At 41.7% G+C, this 21,131-nt stretch overlaps 1 protein-coding gene across 1 annotated transcript; it reads right to left on the minus strand.

Annotated features, from left to right (window-relative positions):
* Positions 1-523: 523 nt before the first annotated feature.
* On the minus strand, positions 524-19,695 carry gaa2 (alpha glucosidase 2). The gene is made up of 21 exons (XM_033966653.2): positions 19,557-19,695; positions 18,037-18,156; positions 15,453-15,992; positions 14,257-14,402; positions 12,218-12,383; positions 11,947-12,043; positions 11,220-11,339; positions 11,021-11,139; positions 10,710-10,841; positions 10,115-10,225; positions 9,290-9,403; positions 8,951-9,035; positions 8,107-8,224; positions 7,098-7,231; positions 6,553-6,704; positions 5,891-6,039; positions 5,070-5,211; positions 4,278-4,376; positions 3,551-3,715; positions 2,940-3,086; positions 524-2,211 (listed from the first exon to the last, which is right to left on the minus strand). The coding sequence occupies exons 2-21, from the start codon at positions 18,127-18,129 to the stop codon at positions 2,149-2,151; spliced, it is 2,892 nt and encodes a 963-aa protein (XP_033822544.1). The 5' UTR covers positions 18,130-18,156; positions 19,557-19,695; the 3' UTR covers positions 524-2,148.
* Positions 19,696-21,131: the final 1,436 nt, after the last annotated feature.

Genomic DNA, 21,131 nt, shown 5'->3' on the forward strand with positions numbered 1-21,131 from the left:
CCAAGAGCAGCGGGACCCATCTCCAGATCTTGAGTCTTGGTCAGAACTACTTCAGCTGGAGGATTTGACTTGTTGTGCATGGTTAAAAACTGCACTTCTGCCTCTTCTTTTTCCCACCACATTTGCTCATGTGTGGGTTGCTATGTTTGGTACAAATGTCCAAATTAAAGTAGTTTGTCTAACTGTAAACAGGGGAACTCACTCAAGGAAACTGCACCACACTAATAATAACCTCGAGTCCCAATGTTCATTTGGTTTAGTCTTGTTCTAGTCCAAGTTTAGATCCTGGTTTAGTCCCACTTGAGTCCCAATTTTGATGCGGTGATTCTGTAAGTGACAACACATCCTAATACACTGTCACGGTGGAACGGGCTTATTCTAGTCATATCAATAATGTTAACATAATAACCATAAAACTATAGAGTCTCAACACTTTGAAAACTGATTGAATTCAATTTTTCCTCATAGCAACATTCCATTGTGCAAATGATTAAACACATAAACTAAACCAGACTCAAAAACATGTTAAAAATTAAATCTTTATTTCAGACATAAATTAAAACTTCAACGTTTCAGTAAATCAACAGCAACACAAAGGCTTCAAACGTGAGTCGTACTAAGACATGCATCCCACACACTGAAAAACACGGATCTTTACAAAGGCATTTTAAGCAGCAGCAGTGTCTCCTCACTCATAAATCATTCAGAAAATAAGTCCCACTTGTAAAAATAAGACTCAAAGCTTCACATTGACGACACGGGGCCCTCCTCACACAGGGTTGGGACTCTGGGACATTTAAAGCTACATGTGTGATCAGTGCGAACTTAAATCAAACAAACTTAACATTTGCACATTTTGGTATATTGCACTTATCAGCAAAATTAAAAACAGCAATCAGAGCCCATATTACTCCATTTTCTGATCTGTTATAATGTTGTTTCCTCATCGCAAACATACCTGGAGTTGTGTGTGTATTAAACATGCGTGAATGAAACAAAAAACCTGCATATTTAGACTGACTTCTCCTCTCAAACTGTAAACAATTGTGATGTCATGTGGTGATACAGGAAGTGCTCCACTGTGTTAATAAACTCCCTACAGCTTCACTAGAATCATTTGGATCATTTAGACCTGGAATTGCCAATTTCTACTGAGATTGAAAAGGTAAAAAGGTAGATACTAGCTTGAAAACTACCACTACATGACATCACGAGGTGGAACAGAGCATTTTGAGCTTTGGAGATGTAGACGGACTAATAATCAAGGGTTACCAAAAACGTGTGAATGAAACAAAACACAACTTCATGTGTGTTTTGATGAGGTAACATTAAAACATGGATTAAAGCTCACGAGAGTCAATTTTGAGTAATATCGGACCTTTAAAGTGTATACGACAGGTTTTCATGTTTTTCTAATTCTGACTTCGTTTAGTGGGATAGTTCCTGTGATTAATATTTATCATTTTACATTAGTGTTGCGGCAGTTTGTAGACAAATAATCTGAGACGAAAAGTACAAAAATACAGGAAGTAGCTCTGACTTTTAAAACAGAATCCCTCTACCCAAGCCATCAACCTCCAGCCAAATCCAGGAACGATTTACACACAAATAAAGCATTTTTCTGACAGATTAAACTTTCATTTAACCAAATAAACATCTTGTTGGTTATTTTTATTTGTCTAAAAATAACAATGGTGGAATTTAGACAAGTTTGGCCCACGTTTACATTATGGTTGCTAGATAACAGTTATGCAATTACCTCTGCGTACGTCACATCTGCTGCCCGTGCCCAACCAGGAAGTAAAATTATTAACCTTCACCGGAATGAAAAAAATAAAATGGATAAAACAAGGTAAAATTTGGATTAAAATCTTAACATTAGTGATGTGACCCGTGTTTTAGTAAAAAAGTACTCTAACCTGTCATATGCACTTTAAGTATGTCAAACTTATGTGACAGTGTAAGAGCGCCCCCTCCTGGCTGGCTGTGTCCATGGCAGTGTGTGTGTGTGTGTGTGTGTCTATTCGTGGGTTTCAGCTGTGTGTGTTGTCCTCCAGTGGTTAGCTCCAGCTGATGGTATGGTATGGTACAGTGTAGAGCGCCCCCTTCAGGCTGGTTGTGATCAGTGTGTGCAAATGTGGTCTCTGGTTAGCTCCAGCTGATGGTGAAGTTCTGGTTGAGGTTCAGTCCCAGATCTACTACAGTCAGAACCTGGACACACACAGACACGGAAGACACGCTAAGGGTCAAGGTCAGATCTGTGGATAGGCGAGAACTCTCACAGTAAGAATTACATTTATGTTTTTTGGCATTTCTCACACCTGTAGTTGAATAAATGTATGACGAAGTGAAATAGAGGACCTTTAATACTAGCCAGTAGCAGAGAAGGCCGTCTAAAGCCTGGTGTCCACTACATAATTTGTTTTGGATGCCACACTACATGGTGCAAGGAGTTTATATGGTACAACAGTAAAGTTTATCAAAGTTTGTAGAGAGTAAATGAAAGTGAAAGGAGAGAGATGGCTGCAAATGTGAGAGGAGGGCTCACTCTGCAACAACACTCCAAAATAACACAAACTGCACATCTCAGTTGCAGTTTGTCTTTGGCTGTACGATCTATGACCCACGATTTTTAAGCATCGACTTAGTGATGACAAGTCTTCCAGAAGCAGATTTAGTCCAAACTCAGACTTTGTTAACCCTGAAAAGAGGTCAACCCAGGACTTTTCAATTCCAAAGAGAGAGTTAACAGTCTTTTCTGGGATCCAATGATCATTCGCCACAGCTAAACTCAAAGTGAACAAAGTGACTGGTCTAACTCTGCTCCAAACTTATTTTCTGAAACAGGAAACTGAGTGGGACCTGTCTGAGTATGATAACTCTGAGTCAGGAGTTAAAGTCAGTGTGGGCCATTGTGAGATTAGTGTAGTAGTGTGTACCTTGTTGTCCTTGTAAGAGAAGGCGGCCTCCAGCCCGTTGACCAGGACCTGCTCGGGTCTGGACTGGACCCCGTAGAATGAAGATGATTCTACTGTGATGTAAGAGGCCTCCACGTGAGCATGCACCACCGCAGAGCGCAGCACATTCTGTATGTACACATATAGAGGTATACTGGAGTTAGAGAGAGAGAGATAATACCCACACAGGTTTATTGGGGTGAGAGGATGAAAGACAGAGTTATGCTGGGGTTAGAGAGAGAGACACAGAGAACAGAGAGAGGCAGAGAGAAGTCTCCACATGAGTACGCACCACCGCAAACCTCTAGACAGCAACTTCTGTCTATACACACACATACGTACAGTGGTAGGACAAAGACAAAGAGAGACAGACAGACACAGAGAGACAAAAGACAGGCAGTAGACCATAGATGGGGGTGGGCATGGGGGGGTTAGCTTATGGACACTGAAGAGCACATAGGTGTATAGAGACAGGGGGAGGGGTCATACCTCATGGACACTGAAGAGCACATAGGCATAGATGGGCGGGTTTTACCTTGAGGACATGGAAGAGCACTTAGGCGTACATGGAGAGGGGGGAGGTGGGGTATTACCTTGTTCACATTGAATAGTACATAGGCGTACAGCTGGTTTTCATAGGTGTCCAGGCTCTCCCCGTCGTCCCAGAACAGTTCTCCAGAGGCGTCCCCGTCCTCAGACAGAGCACAGAGCAGGTGGAGGGGCTGTCCACTGCTCACCCACAGCGTCACGTTAGGCCTCTGCAAAGGAACACAGGGACATAAGGACATAACATCACAGGGACACAGGTTTACACACAAAATAGTACTAAAGTTAGGTATGTAACTACAGTTCTATGAATCCCCGATGACTTCAGCCTAGTCAACTATATATATGAGGTGGTGTTCTCACTCTGTACCTACAGCCCCTCCAACTATCACAGTCTGTCCCAGGGCAAATGTGGCTACAGTGTTATTCCCCAACATTCATTTGTGTCCAGTCCTCTGTTACACTATGAGAAGACAGACGAGGTGGGTGACTCTCCTACAGGGACAGGGCAGACCAGGGCATGAGTGTAGGATGAACACTGCCATTGTTGTGCCAGTCATGGGACAGTGAAGCAGCTCTTTGGGTAAGATCCTCTGAAGCTCCGCCCATGAGAGGCCAAACATTTATCTGCATGACTCAACAGTCACACATTTCCTGGCTGTGTCAAGTAATTCTGCTTCCTCAGAATTAAACTGGAGTTTTATATAGACAGTCTAAGGATGGAATAGAACACTAGAATCAAAGTTGAGGTGCATGGCTGCAGAGTGTGCAGACCTGTGTGGGGGTGATGGTGCCCTCTCTCAGGTGGAGGTTGATCTTGTCCAGAGGAGCAGACAGACTCATGTCCTCTCCAGCACTGAGGAAGCTGTCCCCCTGTGGACACAGCACAGACATGTCTCCAAAACTGCTAAAAAGTCGTCTTTTACAGTCATCAGTCGCATATATTTACATTTAAATATAGAAAATGAAGTTGTATTTGTAAAATATACACAATTATTTCAAAGTATTTTCAATATCAATATTCATGCTTTTTCACATCTCTTTTAATAATTACTATAAGAGATTAGTTTCCAAAAGTGCCATAAAAATCAAATCTATAAGTGCTACAGGAAGTTAAAATTATACTCCTAATAGTTTCAACTGCCTCTGACGCCCTCAGGTGGAAAGACAGAGCATTTCATAGCTGTGGTGCAGGGCTGAAAAGCTCTGTCACTCAGAGGTGGTACAGTAGTTAAAAATGGAAGAAACTTTACTCTTTCTTGAGTACAAAGTAATATTACTCAAATAAAAGTACAAAAGTAGTGGTCCAAGATTTTACTCTAATATTTTGTCCAAATATTTTTTCCTCTTACTGCTCAAGTAAGAGTAACTTCTTGGGACGCAACATCAGTTTTATAATTTGATGTTAATGTCATTGGGAGGACAAAATATTAAATAACGCACATCCCGTCCTGCATCTCGAATCTTCTACATCGACAAATTCTAAGACATGAATTAAACTTATTGTAAACTGGATTCATTATTATTTTAGATTTAGTTTTAGGAGCTGGGTACAGAGTGTCTTACCGTGTAATAATCGTACCAGCGCCCGGCCGGGAAGTACCCCTGCACAGAGTCCACACCAGGAAGTAGCACCGGGGTGACCAGTAAGCCCCGCCCCCACAGGAACTGAAGGTCAATCCCATACGTACGCGGGTCATGGCTGAACCTGTGTGTGGACAGTCAAATTAGTCTTCTCACCTCTGTCAAACATACTGTATGCAACGTTCTACTGGTTCACTACATTTTCACAGATCCTACTTAGCCTACTTAAGTAATATATGTGAGAGTGAAACAGTACTATTATTTGAGTAAAAGTTTTACTCTTCTCACTGTAAGTCTACAAGTAGAGCAACCAGATTCTTAACTACCCCAAAATGTATCATTTAAAAGGTCCTATATTATGCAACATCAACTTTATTAATGCTGTTACTGCCTCAAAAACAGACCTGGAGTTGTGTTTTGTTTCATTCACACATGTTTGAGTAACACTTTATTATTCCGTCTACACCTTTCCCCTCCTCCCTCCTGTGTGCCCCTCACCTTTGACAAATCCAGTGGACAAGCAGATCTTTTAAAACAGAAAACACACCTAAATTTACATTTGCTTACATGCCTTTACAATATGTCAAGGGGTTAAATTTCATAACGCAGTGCTTGGGATTTATAAACACTCAGTCGTGGTCAGCCGCTCTTGACTCTGGAATTGTCTCACCATCTCAGCAGTATACAATCATCAATAGATACAAGATGGGGTGTATTTTTGTAAATGGAAAGGACAAAACACAAAATAATACACAAAAATTCAGACAGCTACTCTATTTATAATATTGATCAGTAGTACTGACTCAAACAGAAGTGGACGGGCCACGGTGTCTCCATACGCATGGGCCTGGTGGAACAGTGTGTAGAGCAGAGGGAACAGGGAGTATCTCAGGAGCAGGGCTGATGTCATGGCAGCGCGAGCAGAGGGGCTGAAGGCTGAGGGGTCCTGTGCCTGGTTAACACAACACAATATGCATCCCCAACATTAGCTTTTCAGGTTAGTCGTTACAAGGTGGTGGAAATGAGTGGGCATGGATCTGACTAACAATGAGTTATAAATAAAGCTAGAGGGATCTTAAATACTTTTGCCATTGTGGTGGCCATCTTGTGACTGTAGCTTATATGTTTTCTATATGCAAGTTAAGGCACTGGCAACTCCGGTTCAGTTATGATTGTGTAAGAGTGCAGGCTACATACAGTTCCTTTAATAATATGTCACTAGCCTATATTTAATGCAGCATTACCATGTTTCTATGTGAGTGCACTGTATGGACTTTGAACACATCCACTGATAATTATTCTATTTACCCAACATAGGGAACAGGTCATGTTGAGCAGGTTGTTTTTGTAATATATTTGATATTATGACATCAGTCTAGCATGTTGTGGTTCATACAGTGCATTAGGGCCCAGGACAAACCCTGAGTAGAACTTTAGCAGTGTTGTGTTAATGGAGATTAGTCACCGCGCTGTCCAGGGCGTTGTGGTTGCGGGAAAAGGGGTAGAAAGCTCCGAGCTGAGTCCAGCGTACACACAGCTCCTCGTCTGTCTGCTCACTGAAGCCACACACGTCTGCCCCCACCAGGGGCACTCCCAGCAGGTTAAAGTTCAGGATCCCTGCACATACACACACATGCTGGGTTTCAATCCTTTATGGGAAGGTTACATTGATTTACATTAATTTCCTGGAGAAAAGAACATCCAAGCTTTTGACTAGTCGTGTATACTCCTTCAAAATAAAACTTGTATTCCTGCAGAAGTAACTCTACATCTGTTTGTATGTTACATACTATACAAAGTGTACTTACTGTTCCTGGATTTGATCATGAATTTCTTGTGCTTATTTTCCTCTTTTTTACATAATCAATAACAACGTTATGGGAGACATTTGTACATACATCATGTTACTTCCACTAAATACATTTTACTCTTTTACTTTGCAATATTTTCACGTCATAAAGGTCTAGTATAAAGACGTGCTCTTCTGATAAAAGCCCAGCAGAGACTGACCTGCGATGGAGGCGGTCATGTCCTTCCAGTTACTGCGGTTGTCTCCGAGCCAGTGTCCAGAGTACTGTCCCTGACCCGGGAAGGATGAGCGTGAGATGACAAAGGGCCGCTTCCCCAGGAGCCGTGTCAGAGCACTGAACACACAACACACTTAGATAAATGGGTCTCTGCTCTAATCATGTATGCACTGTATTATACACACACACACACACACACACACCCCCACCCACCCCCACACACACACACCCCCACACACACACACCCCCACACACACACACACACCCCCACACACACACCCCCACACACACACACACACACACAGGTGTCTCTGCTGATACTGTATTATACACACACAGACACATCTCCGCTCTCATCCTCTGGTGTCCACTGCACAATTATTTTTTGGCGTACAAGATGGTTAGATGTCACACTACACCACATGAGGAGTTTAAAATGGTATAACAGGACATGTTTGCGATCAGTTGTGGAAAAGACCATAGTTTGCTTGAGTGAATATCCAGGCTCCTTGTGGTAATGTCTAATGACAATGCTTAGATCAGACTAGCGCTACATGCTAGCTAGTTTTGGCATTTGTAAAAGTGAATAAATGAAAAAATCAGGAAGTGATGGTCCCGTTCACAGTGGACCTCTTCTGCTTTTACTGACGAGCGTTTGTGTTTGCTGTTAGTCACAAAGATCAATCTCAGACACTGAGAGGAGGGCTCAATCTGCAACAAGACTCCAAAATATCAGACAAGCATGATCTCAGTTGCAGCTCAACTTTGGTAGTACAATGGCTCCAGTGAAACATGGAGACTTTCTGATCCTGTCTCACGGTGAGACCTGCGACCCACAATTTTTCACTATGACTCAAGATGTTCCCCACGATCAAAAATCTTTACAGACGGCTAAAATTGTGCAGAGGACTCCCAGCTCTAGACAAATATGCCCCTGCCCTCATCATCCATGTACTATACACACAGACATGGTCCAGGCACTACACACAGACCTGGAGGTGGCCCTTGCCTCATGCAGGCCGTACAGGCTGTGCAGGTTGTAGTGAGAGGAGAGCTTCTGCTGGGCGCTGGCGCACACTGTTTTGGAGCGCAGCAGACCTCCAAGTATACCTGCAACAGCCAGGGGACAGCAGTCTTATTATTACAAGGTCCTATTCACCAAAGGTTGTATCATGCTTAAAGGGCCCATTGCACACAATTTTCTGATGTATGTTATAATGTTGTTTCCTCATCAAAAACATGGAACTTTGTTTTGTTACAGAACAAAGTGATGCCATCAAGAAGTAATACAGGAAGTACTCCACTGTGCTTTTAAACTTCATACATCTTCACTAGATCAGATCTGAAATTGCCAACCTCTACTGAACTAAAGATAAAAAGGAACAGTCACCTCGAAAACTACCACTTCATGACATCACAAGGTGGAACAGGACATTTTGAGCTTTGCAGATGTAGACAGACCAATAATAAATAATACTCAAACATGTGTGAATGAAACAAAACACAACTCCAGGTATGTTTTTGAGGAGCCAACAACATTCTAACATGTCTTAAAGCTCACAAGAGTCAATTTTGTGTACTATAGGACCTTTAATATACGTATAGAAATGACTCTGGGGATGCAGTTTTGAAGGCCACACAGTGAATAAATGGCTCTTTATTGCTTTATATTTCATAGAACGTTAAAGCCAAAGCCATCTCAATAACATTTATCTGATCAGATTTTTGTGACCCATCAGAAATAAGCCAGTTCAAATATCACACAAAATGTAAAAAGCTCTGTAAAATCAGGCAGAAGACTAACACAGAGATCTGCCTACCCAAAGTGCAGCCTACCTGGTGTGTACGGAGGGTTCTCTATGTTGTTGTTGGGGCAGCCATTTGTGGAGCCATCCAGGAAGTTGGAGGGTTCATTCATGTCCTGATACAGACAACAGTGTCAGTCGTCTGAGAGCCAGCAGCAGTGAGATCATAGACTGTACATATAAATGGACACAGCTAATGCACTAGTATCATAGCAACAGAATATGAAACCAGTCTCCATATTTGACCCATTAATTGCTAGTCTCAATAAGCTTCATTCTACTGGAGGCGAACGGTATGGGGGACATGACACTCCCTTAGTCCACTTCTTTATAAAGTCTGAGTGTGATGTTATAATGTATGAGGACTCACGATCCACAGGCCGTCAAAGGGGACCCTCCTGTAGAAGCGCTGTATGTTTTCAAACCACCACTCGTTTGTGGCCTCATCAGAGAAGTCTGGGTAAGCCGTCAGACCAGGCCACACCTGGAGACACAGGGAGAGGAGATCAGCTTAAAATAACCTGCGTGTTGCCTGTAACTTGTATGGTGGCATCATTTACTTGTCTCCATGGAGAAAAATATGTTTAATGCAGCACTGGGAGACATTCCAGGCAAAGTGACAACATCTCCATAGAGACTGGTGACAACCCTCCACCAGAAAAGTTACAGAGTAGACCTTTTTCTGATCTATGTTATAATGTTGTTTCCTCAAAAAAAATACCTAGAGTTGTGTTTTATTTCATTCACACGTTTAACACACATCCTGCATAGTTAGGCTGAGTTCTTCTCTCAAACAGAAAACACTATTCCACCTTAGGATGTCATGTGGTATTAGAAGAAGTGCCGCACCGTGTTTTTATACTCAGTGGCCCTTCACTAGAATCATTTGGAGAATTTCAGCCCTGGAAATGCCAATCTCTATTGGACTCAAGGTAAAATGTAGCTGCCAGCATGGAAACTACCACTACATGACATCACGAGGTGGAACAGAATTTTCTGTTTGAGAGAAGAACTGAATGAAACAAAGCAAAAGTCCAGGTATGTTTTTCAGGAGGTAACAGTATAATATCAGAACTTTAAGGCTCATATACATCAGAACTGGAATCTTGTACCAGTAAATCTATTCAGAGAAGGTACCCTCAAATGCTCTATCTTGAGTAATTTCTTTGTACTACTACTTCTTACTGATCCTTACCTTTCCGATGAGGGTTTTCCCGTCAGCGTCTCTGATGAACACTCCTCTCTTGAGGCCTTCGTCGTACGGCCAGTACTCTCCCGGGGGCTGGGTGCTGCTGATGCCAGGGTCCTATGGGTGCACATAGTCAAAGTACACTTCAGTCAAAAGTTTAGACACACCTTCTTTTTCTTTGTTACTATTATGTTATACATTTTATACACACAGAAGACATTAAATATATGAAGCAAGATATACGGAATTATGCATGAAAGAAAAAGTGAAATAAGTCAACACATTTTTAAAAATATTTTATATTCAAATCCTCGCAGTATCCACCCTTTGCTTTGTCGACAGAGCTGCAGTGCAAACCCTTGGCCTTCTCTCAGTGAGCTTCATGATGAATTCTCCTGAGATGGTTTTCCCTGCACAGCTGTGCAGTGATCAAAGCAAAAGGTGGCTATTTTTTATCTAAAACCTAAAACTAATTGAGTTATTTTGAGTTTATTTTTTGTTTACTACATTCCAGGTGTGTGTGTGTGTGTGTGTGTGTGGGGGGGGGGTGTGTGTGTGGGGGTGTGTGTGTGTGTGTGTGTGTGTGTGGGGGGGGGGGTACCAGTATGAGGACGTAGCGTTGGTCGTGGGCGTGCAGGTCCTTCACCATGTCGGGCAGAGTGTCAAAGTTCACTGAGTCATAGGTGAAGTCCAGGAAGCTCTCCATGTAGTCAATGTCATTCCACTGGACGTCCTACACACACATAGAATAAAGACAATGCAGGGAAGGATTCTGGCCCAGGTCGGCTTTGGATAGTATGTTCACGGGCTCGATCTAAACGCTACTCTGCAGATCAGTGAGTGAATTCTGAAGGTTCTGAGCTTTCACATGAGGCATGGCCTGTCCATATACTGAGAAAGTGCAGTACTAACCTGAGGTATACCATAGTTCCTCATGTTCTTGACCACCTCCCAGGTAGTGTTACTGGTTTTGTAGCCCCAGCGGCACAGATGGTAACCCAAGGCCCAGTATATGGGCATAGCTGGACGTCCTGTATAGATACATATGTTACAGAATATGTGGGAGTTCATTATTATAAAAGCAGTAATTTTTCCTCCGCATCCTCCTCACCAACAACCTCCAAGTACTGCTGCACCACTGAGGCCGGCTCTGGGCCCAGGAACAGGTAAAAGTCCAGCACTCCTCCGATGGTCCTCCAGGTGAGAGCCGGAGCAGGCTGCAGCACCACATCTGATCAACACAACATTATCCAATTATATCTGACAGTCTAGAGAGGAGGAGATACATAACGAGTCAGTACTTTCCTGTTGAATGCAGCTCTATTACCTTCTATGGGTCATCTTCTGTCATGCCCCAGTATGTATGAACTCTGCAGCACGGTTTTTAACAGGAACCAAAAAAGCATGTCACATCACATCACAATACGTCTCAGACCTCATTCAAATTTACAACCCAACAGTCTGAGGTCTGAGGGCCAGATCCAACGTCCGTACGACCCCCACAGTGAAGTGTTTCAAGTCTCATCTTAAGACTCACTTTTATTCTCTGGCTTTTGACACTGCATGAGTTGTGTGGTCCTGTGTGTACTTTATAGTTTTATTTATTTTATTATTACTTTGTTACTTTATCAGTGTTTTTCTTTTATTTCTTGTTTTTAGCCTCTATTATTGGATTATTATGCATTTTATCATGAGCAATGGTAGAGCAATTGTTTATTAGTTTTCATGTTTTTTCTGTGCAGCACTTTGGAAACGTCACAGTTTATAAACTGTGCTATGTAAATAAAGTGGACTAGAGCTCTAACATTCTAAGCACTGTGTGAGATAAAGGGACTGACCCATGGCGTTGGAGTTGAGCAAGAAGAATCCATGAGCCAGTCCTCCCTCCTCCAGGCCCAGGTAGAATGGGTGCACGCCGTACAGGTTAGTCTTCTCCTGTGTACACAGTATGCAACTGTATTAGAGTAGATAGTAGTAGCAGTAGTAGTAGCAGTGGTAGCAGTAGTAGCAACAGTAATAGTAGAAGTAGTAGTCAGTAGCAGTCGTAGTAGTAGTTACTTGGCAGTTAGCAGCAGTAACGGTAGCAGTAGTAGTTGTGTGGACAGTTACCGTAGGAGGCACGTCTCGGGCCCACATGGTGAGTGTGTTCCACTGGACGTCGTGCTGGAAGGAGGACCGGTGCTCGCCTAGGCCGTAGATGTACTGAGAGGTCAGGGAGCTGGACAACTGCAAAAACTGGTCTGCGTAGAACAGAGGAGCCACGCTGGTGTTCAGACTGGAGGACAGAAGACCAAGAATGAAGACAATGGAACGGTCTCTGGAACTGTCTCACTCACAGAACCAACATGAGTGACAGGAAAACATGCACAAACATATAGTGTCCTGTTAGAAAATCTCAACCTTCCCTGACCCCAGTTAAAATGCAGTTCTCCAGCAGTGACTCATGAAATAAACTAGGTACTAAACCTCGCCCTAAACCTCGCCCTAAACCTCACCCTAAACCTCACCCTAAACCTCACCCTAAACCTTGCCCTAAACCTCGCTCTAAACCTCGCCCTAAACCTCGCTCTAAACCTTGCCCTAAACCTTGCCCTAAACCTCGCTCTAAACCTCGCCGTTATCCTCGCCCTAAACCTCGCTCTAAACCTCACCGTTATCCTTGCCCTAAACCTCGCTCTAAACCTCGCCCTAAACCTCGCCCTAAACCTCGCCCTAAACCTCGCCCTAAACCTCGCCTTAAACCTCACTCTAAACCTCGCCCTAAACCTCGCCCTAAACCTCGCCCTAAACCTCGCCCTAAACCTCGCCCTAAACCTCGCCCTAAACCTCGCCCTAAACCAAGACTAGGCCTTTACCATTTCTGCCCCAACAGTCTGGAACACTCTCTGCCTTCACATCCTCAACTCAGACTCTCTAAACACTTCAAACGCCTCAAAACATTTCCTCAAAGCCTATAACCGGCATTAATGACAGCTCTGCCTCATTAGCCTACTTGTTTTTTGTCTTGTCCTCGATTTATATTCAGCTATGTTAAGCGTATTTTATTTACCATAAGAAGTGCTATATAAACCCAATGTATTATTACTATTAAACCAGAGGCCTGTATTACGAAGATGGATTAGAGGGTTAACGTCTCCAGAGCTCATCTGGCTTTCCCTGGATGCTGCTGTGATGCCTGGGCTTTACGACACAAAGGACATAGAGGACACAGAGGAGAACACTTTTGCCCTGGGGGCTGTTATTTTCTTCAGACTGCCCTGACACAGGATCTGATGACCCCACCTGCAGAGCTGCACTGACACTTTTGATTAAGCTTTCTTTTACTATTGTATTTTACTGCTCAATGTGCTTAAATTGCCCCTATATGTTTGAGGTTAACTCTAGCTGTACTACAAAGCTTTCTACTGAGTTAGGTTACGATAGTTCGGTCTCTCTGGTAACATACCCTGAACTCATAACTTGCCCCAGACTAGGTTAAATTTCTACAACGACTCTTTGACCAATCAGAGACGTAAACCCAGCTGCTATGAGCCGAGCATGTGACCGAAGAGAGAGAGGAGAGACATAAGGAAATGAATATGGTGTGTATTCTTTTATATCAGTGTACATGGATGTATAAAGAGGAATGACACTGTGACTCATATCCCTCACTCATCCACAGACACTCATATCCGGGTTAGTCTATCCAGGTAAGAGAAACTTATCCACAACAAGCTCAGCCAGCGTCGCAGTACAGGCCTCAATACTACACCCTAGGTCTGTCACGATAATTACAATACTGACTTGCCCGTTCACTAAATCACAATTGGAATGATAATTTTTTGGGGTTTATATTTATCATGGGTGCTTGTTCTTTGTTCTTTTTCTGTACTACAATAATATTTGAGCTGCTTCTATATCTAGATGGAAACTAACTACAGGTGTTTTTTTAAGCATATTGAACATTCAGAACATTTTTGGAGGGATAATCGTGCATTAGAGTCATTGTGTCAGAGGCATGAATTTATTTTATTATCGTTTCTTTTTTCAGCAATATATGGTACTTCAAAATGCATTAACGTGACAGGCCTACTAAACTGCCAACAATTATCAGATGTGCAAGTCTGAACAGAGTGCTGTGTGCTTGGCTATGTCCCAGGTGGACTCACAGAACTGCTCCTGTGGACCTTCGGCTCACGATGACTCCAAAGGGGTCCTTGGACAGCTGCAGCACATACTCTGGAGTCTGAGCCCTCTCGGTGACAGTGGGGACCTCTATGGGGACCTCATACCTGGGGCTGGAAGCATCCGTGATCTGGGAGGAACACAGCAGCAGTGTGCTCAGTACAGCAGGAGAATAATACTAGACTAATACAGGTCCAGTATAACAGCACGGAACGATTTTGGAAAAAATATCCAATTATGATTTTTCCGATTTGCAATTTATGTTTTATTAATATGATTTTGTTCAAAGTTCACCTTTTAAACACATCCAGGAGAAATGACAAAAATAGTAAATGGCCTATCATACACACATTTTTTTTATCTATAGTGTAATGTTGTATCCTCATCACAAACCTGCAGGTTTTTTTTGGTTTGCACAGACCTAAACTACTAGATACTATTTAGGACTTGAAAATATCTACAAATGAATCTAAAATACAGTCTCTACGGTTGGGGTTGTTCAACAGTGAGAGGGAATGTTCCTACAATGTCTGACAAATGAACTGGATTCTTCCTTAGTAGAATATATAAATACATTTGATCTTGTATTTGTAGCCTGACATGTACAGAATTGATCTCTCTCTGTATGCTTTATTTACAAGTCTGGTTTTTTACAAGTCTGGTTATTTACAAGTCTGATTACAAGTCTGGTCCCCATGCCCTTCGTTGTGTCTCGAGACAGGGCCAAACATGATTGTCCAACCAGATTTGCTTTTTTTTTGGAATACATAATATAATAATTTCATAGAATAATAATTTCTCTCACCTCAGATTAAACAGTTTAATGCTTCGCTCATCGATTCTGCCGAGACCCGTCATGTTTTTCAGTCCCCTGTGATATTGTTTCCTTTCTTTTTCCCTAGTTTTTCCCAGCCATATTCTTTTGAGACGCACGGACAGACCTTGTGTGTCCCTAATTGGCTAATCCACTTGTCAATCACGCCAATTTGAATTCAGGGAGATTCACAGGTGACCAGATTCACATGTATCTAAAGTATCGGAGAAGTGTATATTCTGGATCCCAGCCAAATGCATTTGTACTATGCTTCCAGGAGTATGTTTTTAGATTTTTCTGCTCATGTGAAAAAATGTGACTATTCGTGTGTAACTTTATGAAACTCTGGCTTTTCTCATGACATACCTTCACATGTAAACGTGTGTTGGTCTCTTCAAACACCTCCAGCTGCAGGGTCATGATGTCATCTGGGTAGTAGGTCTTCTGCTGCCTCTTCAGGATGCCCTTCTGTCCCAGAGGGGTGGGCTGCTGAGACACCAGAGAGTATGAGGGGAAGTCTGGGGGGTAGAAGCACCAGGGCACCCCATTCTGTCCCGAATGCCCAGGAACAAAGCAGCAATTCCGGGCCTCACACATGTCCTGGGTCACTATAGCCCCTCTCTCTGGGTAACAGTCAAACCTCCAGGCCTCGGGGATCACAGTACATGCTTCTCTGGGGGGAGCGGGGACACTGGTGTGGGTAGTGGAGTTAGGGTTAGAGGGTCGGCCTGGAGCGGGAGCAGGGGGAAGGTGGGGAAAAGAGGAGGAGGAGGAGAGCCAGTATCTGGTTCCAAGGAGCCAGCCCCCCAACAGGAGCAGCAGCAAACAGCCAATCACCAGCAGGCTTCTAGTGACCGAGCAACGGGGGGTCCAGCGCATCAGAGGGACCTCCTCAGGCTCTGGGACCTGCACACAATAAACAACACATGACTGAACAACAACAAAGGGAATATGTGTGCTGTTGTAGTATATTCCATGGATATTGCAAAGAGAAGCTGCACTAGTACAAAAACACTCTTTCGACAATAAAATGTGATTTTCAACATTAAGTGGTAGTACTTACTTTTATATTCCCATTTGGACTCATATCTGTGTAATCCCTCAGTCGTCCAGGTGGGTTCCATAGTGGTCCTTGGGTGTATACTAGTCTATGTGGCTTTATAGTTGTTGTGATACAGCTCGATTTCATTCTAAAGCTATTCAGCACTTCTGTCCTATGAATGTGACTTTTTTAGTACCAATAGCTGCTCAAATGAGTATCTAGTTTCAATATTAGTTTTAATATTGATTAGTATCTGATTTTTGATACTTTTGACAACTCTATATATTATATGTTGAGGCTCTCAGCTGAAAACAATGAGAAGTCCATTTCAAAATCGCAGCATGGCAATTGCCAACATGTTACCATCAAGATATTTATGAGCCAAAATCAGCACAGATCCTGTGCAGGTCTACAGCAGTCCACTTAATGAAACACAAACAAAGCAGAGGGCCAGAGAACTGGGGTCAATAGAGTGCATTATTGAAGTATGTGCAGTTAGCCCAGGTTAGACCAAGCCACATTAAAAAAAAATAAAAAAAAATTATTGTTTCTTTTGGAATCAATATGACTATAATCCAACAATACTGATCATGAATAGGGTTATCAAAAGTATTGAGTATTATTAAACTAGTATCAAAACTAGATAGTCATTTGAGCAGGTATCGATAGGAAAAACTTTCTTTACTTTCCTGAATAGCTCTAGGATGATTTTTAGCTATATAAGCAAGTATAACACCACATAGACTAGTATATGCCCACGTACCACTATGGAACATACATGGACGACTGAGAGATTACACAGATACAAAGCCACATGGTAATATAAAAGAAAATACTACCATCCTTGATCCTGTTAGATCTGAGTGCTGCTTTTGACACTGTCGATCACAGCATCCGCCTACAGAGACTAGAGGTGGTACTTTGGCACAGCACTAAACTAGTTCAAGTCATATCTAGAAGACAGGAAGTACTTTGTTGAAATTGGAAAATGTATCTTGGATAAAGCCAACAGATCGGTGTTGGCTTTATCCAATCTCCAGCTAAACCCACAGAAACAAAGAGAAGGTGTCAGCAATCACCTCCCGTCTCTCTCCAAAATCTTCAAATTAGTATAGAAATCTAGGGGTAATAATGGACTCAAACTTTAAAAGCCACATCAAATAAATGACATCTGCAGCTTTTTACCATCTAAAGACATTGCAAAAATCAAAGGTAAACTGTCTAAACCAGACTTGGAGAGACTTATCCATGCATTTATATCCAGTAGGTTAGACTACTGTAACGGCCTGCTCACTGGCCTCTCCAAACGAGCCTTAAGACAGCTGCAGTACATCCAGAACACTGCTGCTCTAACTAGAACCAGGAAGTACTTCACATGCGTCCTGTGCTCAGGTCTCTACTCTGGCTCCTGTGGCTCAGGGAACAGACTTTAAAGCAGCTCTGCTTGTGAACAAGTCTCTCCATGGCCTAGCACCAAAGTACATCTCCGACATGTTAGTGGCATGTGATCTCACACTCTGAGGACTTCAGGGACCGGCCTCCTGCTGGTGCACAGACTCAGGACTAAACATGTGGAATCAGCATTTCAGTTTTATGCAGCTAAAACCTGGAACAATCGTCGAAGATGTGTGACAGACCTCTACTTTGACAATGTTTAAATCCAGACTCAAAATGGTTCTGTTTAGCTGTGCATATGACTGAAAGGTTTTTATTCTGCACTCTCCTCTTTTAATATTAATTTTATGATGATTATTTATGTTTGTATTGTGATTGTAATGCCTTTCTTATTCTGTAAAACGCTTTGTATTACTGTGTGTTTCAATTGTGCTATAGAAATAAACTTGCCTTACCTTGCCTGAAGAATTATTTTGAGTAGTTTGTGTAGTGTGGGTGTTTTGCTGTACTCACGGCGGTCTCCTCGTAGACTGGGGGCCTCTCATCACTGAAGGCCCCACCGGAGAAGCGCACGTGCTCGGGGTCAAGGCGCTTGTACGATACCATCCTCCTCTGAGACCAGACCACACCAGCCTAGACACATACAGGAATCAGCTGTCTCTGTTCCTCATTCACACTAGAAAAGCTCACCAAAACTGAAACAAATGTGCAATATGGATCATTTCATATAAAGCCACAGTACTAGCCAAAAAAGTAGACTAAAATAAAAGCATGCGTTTTTCTGCACGGAAAAACTTAGAACATCATGTGTCCTTAGTGTGAGTGGGCTTGCATTTCCACCAACCTGACTCCTATTTGGCCTGAGGCAGGGCCTTATCCTACTTGTTTCGATAAACTGTCGTTCGCTGGCTATAATATTCCACAGTATGGCATAATTGCATGGCATAAGTATGGTTTAAAGGGCCCTTTTCTAATCTATGTTATGTTTTTTTTTTTGTCATGCTGTGTTTAATTCACACAAACCCTACATATTTAGGCTTAGGTCACTCTGTTCCACCATGTGATGTCATATAGCAATATAGAAAGTGCTCCACTGTGTTTTAAACTCAATACACCTTCACTAGAATCATTTGGATCATTTCAGTCCTGAAAAATGACAATTTTTATAGAACAAAAGGCAAAAGGTAGCTGTTAACTTGAAAACTACTGCTTAATGACATCACAAGGTGGAACAGAGCATTTTGAGCTTTGGAGATGTAGACAGCCTAATAATGTAGGATTATTCAAACATGTGTGAATGAAACAAAACACAACCCCCGATGTGTTTTAGAGGAGATAACATTCTAACATGCCTTAAAGCTCACAAGTGTCACTTTTACGTGATATAGGACCTTTAAACTTTCTATGTCTGTGGAATCAAGCAAGTGACGTGCCAACTCTAGAAAGTTACATACTGTACCTTTAAGGACATTAGCTGAAAGTCTTGAGAATATGTGATTCTCTACAGAACAGAACATGTCCCGTGTCACTATGAGGCCTGTTTTACCCGTGTCTGCCAGTTCAGACCTGCATGTTCTGAATAACATTGTGTTGGTTTATCAGTGCTTTATTAATGTTGAAATGGCCAAGTGCCCAATCTCATTAAACCAATACCACAGGAGACAATACAGCAGTCGTATAACACGTAAAAACTCCAGCCACCTTTGTCCACAGTAATATAATCAATGAAATTTCCTATTCAAAGTCCATTTACTGCTATTAATAAAACAAGAATCTTCACCAACAAGCCAATCCATCACAAGACTGAACACTAAACATCAAATTTGCATACTGTGCTTTGTGACTAAGACAGAAAAGGCTTTGAATGAACCACAGACGCGTGAATATTAAACCAAATGTGTATATTAAACGAAAAAGCCGATGTCCCAAACACTGCAGCGTTTAGCTAGCTTAGCTTAGCTCAGCTCCGGTCTCACTGCCTTCCACTAACAATAAAAGACACAATAACCCAAAAGACGTGGTTTCAAACGTACCTGAAGTGTGTTTAAACCATTAGACAAAAGTTGATTTGACCGGTCAATCAGCTGCACATTTGGACAGTTTAAAGAAGCTAATGCGACTAAAAGCTGCGCACGCGGGACCTGTTTATCTTTGTGAGACGTTCACGGCACCTCGGACACGCCGACACCTTTGTGTTTAACCTTTGTGTGTTCCTCCCAGTAGACTTACGTTGAAGTTCCTCTGGGCTCAATTTGACCCCAATTTACTTTTCTTATAACTCAGCCATAAAATAACAAACTTTTTTTTAAATATAATTTGGAGCTTATTTTTAGCCTGACTTCAGACTAATGTACTGATACTGATAATGTATTTATTTATTTATTTGTTTATTTTTTATTTTGGCTAGTAAGCCGTATTTTAGTAAAAAATGTGCATTTTTGGACCTCAAAATCTCCTGCAACTCTTAATTTCCATCACTGTACTGTGTTTGTCAAGTACAGTGGTGGAAATTAAGTTGATCTGAGTTATAAGAGAAACAAATTGGGGTCAAATTGAACTTTAAGGTAACTTTTTTTCAGACAGTTCTTATTATACAATCAATAATTTTTCAAACTTTATTTTTTGATAGAAATCATCCAAATGAACAAGTGGCCCAATTTTCATCCTATTTGATAAAGAAATGTCCAAGTTCTGCTGTGAGTGAGTTATTTTTGGGGGGTCATAAATTACACCAGGACAACACAAGGGTTAAGAGGCCTTCATGGTCCATCGGCAAACGTGACTCCTCCAATGAAATGACATGGTCGACTTATTGAACTGGTATAAATATTTGATTTGCCCAGGTGGGTAGTACTCCGCTACATTTACTCAGTTACATTTACTTGAGTAAGTTTGAAAGAAAATACTTTTCAGATTACTTTTCAAGCAGCATATTTTACTCCTACTTGAGTAATATTTTTATTGAAGTAACAGTACTCTTACTTGAGAAAAAGTTGTGGTTACTGTTGTCACTGTGATTAAGTCTACAAGTGACAAGAGCTTTATGCTGAAATATGAAATGATTTTGAACATTTGTGTTTCTTGCAACGCTCCTTCAGATATGATTTAGTTTGTCTCATTTCTGTGTCTGTTTGAAAATGACAGATTTTGTGCATTATTTAATGCTTTGACGCTCCAATTACATTCATTTTAAATCAAGTGCAACGTTTTGACAGTTACTCATTAAGTTACTCTTACTTGAGAAGTACTTCTCCTAAATGTTTTTATACTCTTGCTTTTGTCAATTCTTGGACCAATACTTTGTACTTACTTGTGTAATATTATTCTGAAGTTACCTGACTCTTGAGTGCAATGTTTGGCTACTCTACTCACCTCTCAGTTACATTTTTCTAATTATCTGTAGTTTATTGTATTGCTGAAAACTCTAACTCAAATTCAACTTAGACATTACATTATCAATAACAAAACCATTATAGCCACATTACAATTGCAATTATTCACCTTTTTCAATTTATTGTCTATATTAGCACATCATTAATACTACTTCATGTTTAGTAATTCAACACACATTTTGGAATAAAAGAGCGACAATACATTTTCATGTTTTA

This window comes from Periophthalmus magnuspinnatus, chromosome 1 (assembly GCF_009829125.3).
Source record: "Periophthalmus magnuspinnatus isolate fPerMag1 chromosome 1, fPerMag1.2.pri, whole genome shotgun sequence".
Classification (NCBI taxonomy): domain Eukaryota; kingdom Metazoa; phylum Chordata; class Actinopteri; order Gobiiformes; family Gobiidae; genus Periophthalmus; species Periophthalmus magnuspinnatus.

Coding starts and splice junctions, on each gene's coding strand:
- gaa2 (XM_033966653.2), bottom strand. CDS start 18,129: ATGGTATCGTACAAGCGCCTTGACCCCGAGCACGTGCGCTTCTCCGGT. Junction 11,340..11,946: donor GCTCAACTCCAACGCCATGG/GTCAGTCCCTTT, acceptor TGTGTTGATCAG/ATGTGGTGCTGCAGCCTGCT. Junction 10,226..10,709: donor AACGCTACGTCCTCATACTG/GTACCCCCCCCC, acceptor GTGCACCCATAG/GACCCTGGCATCAGCAGCAC.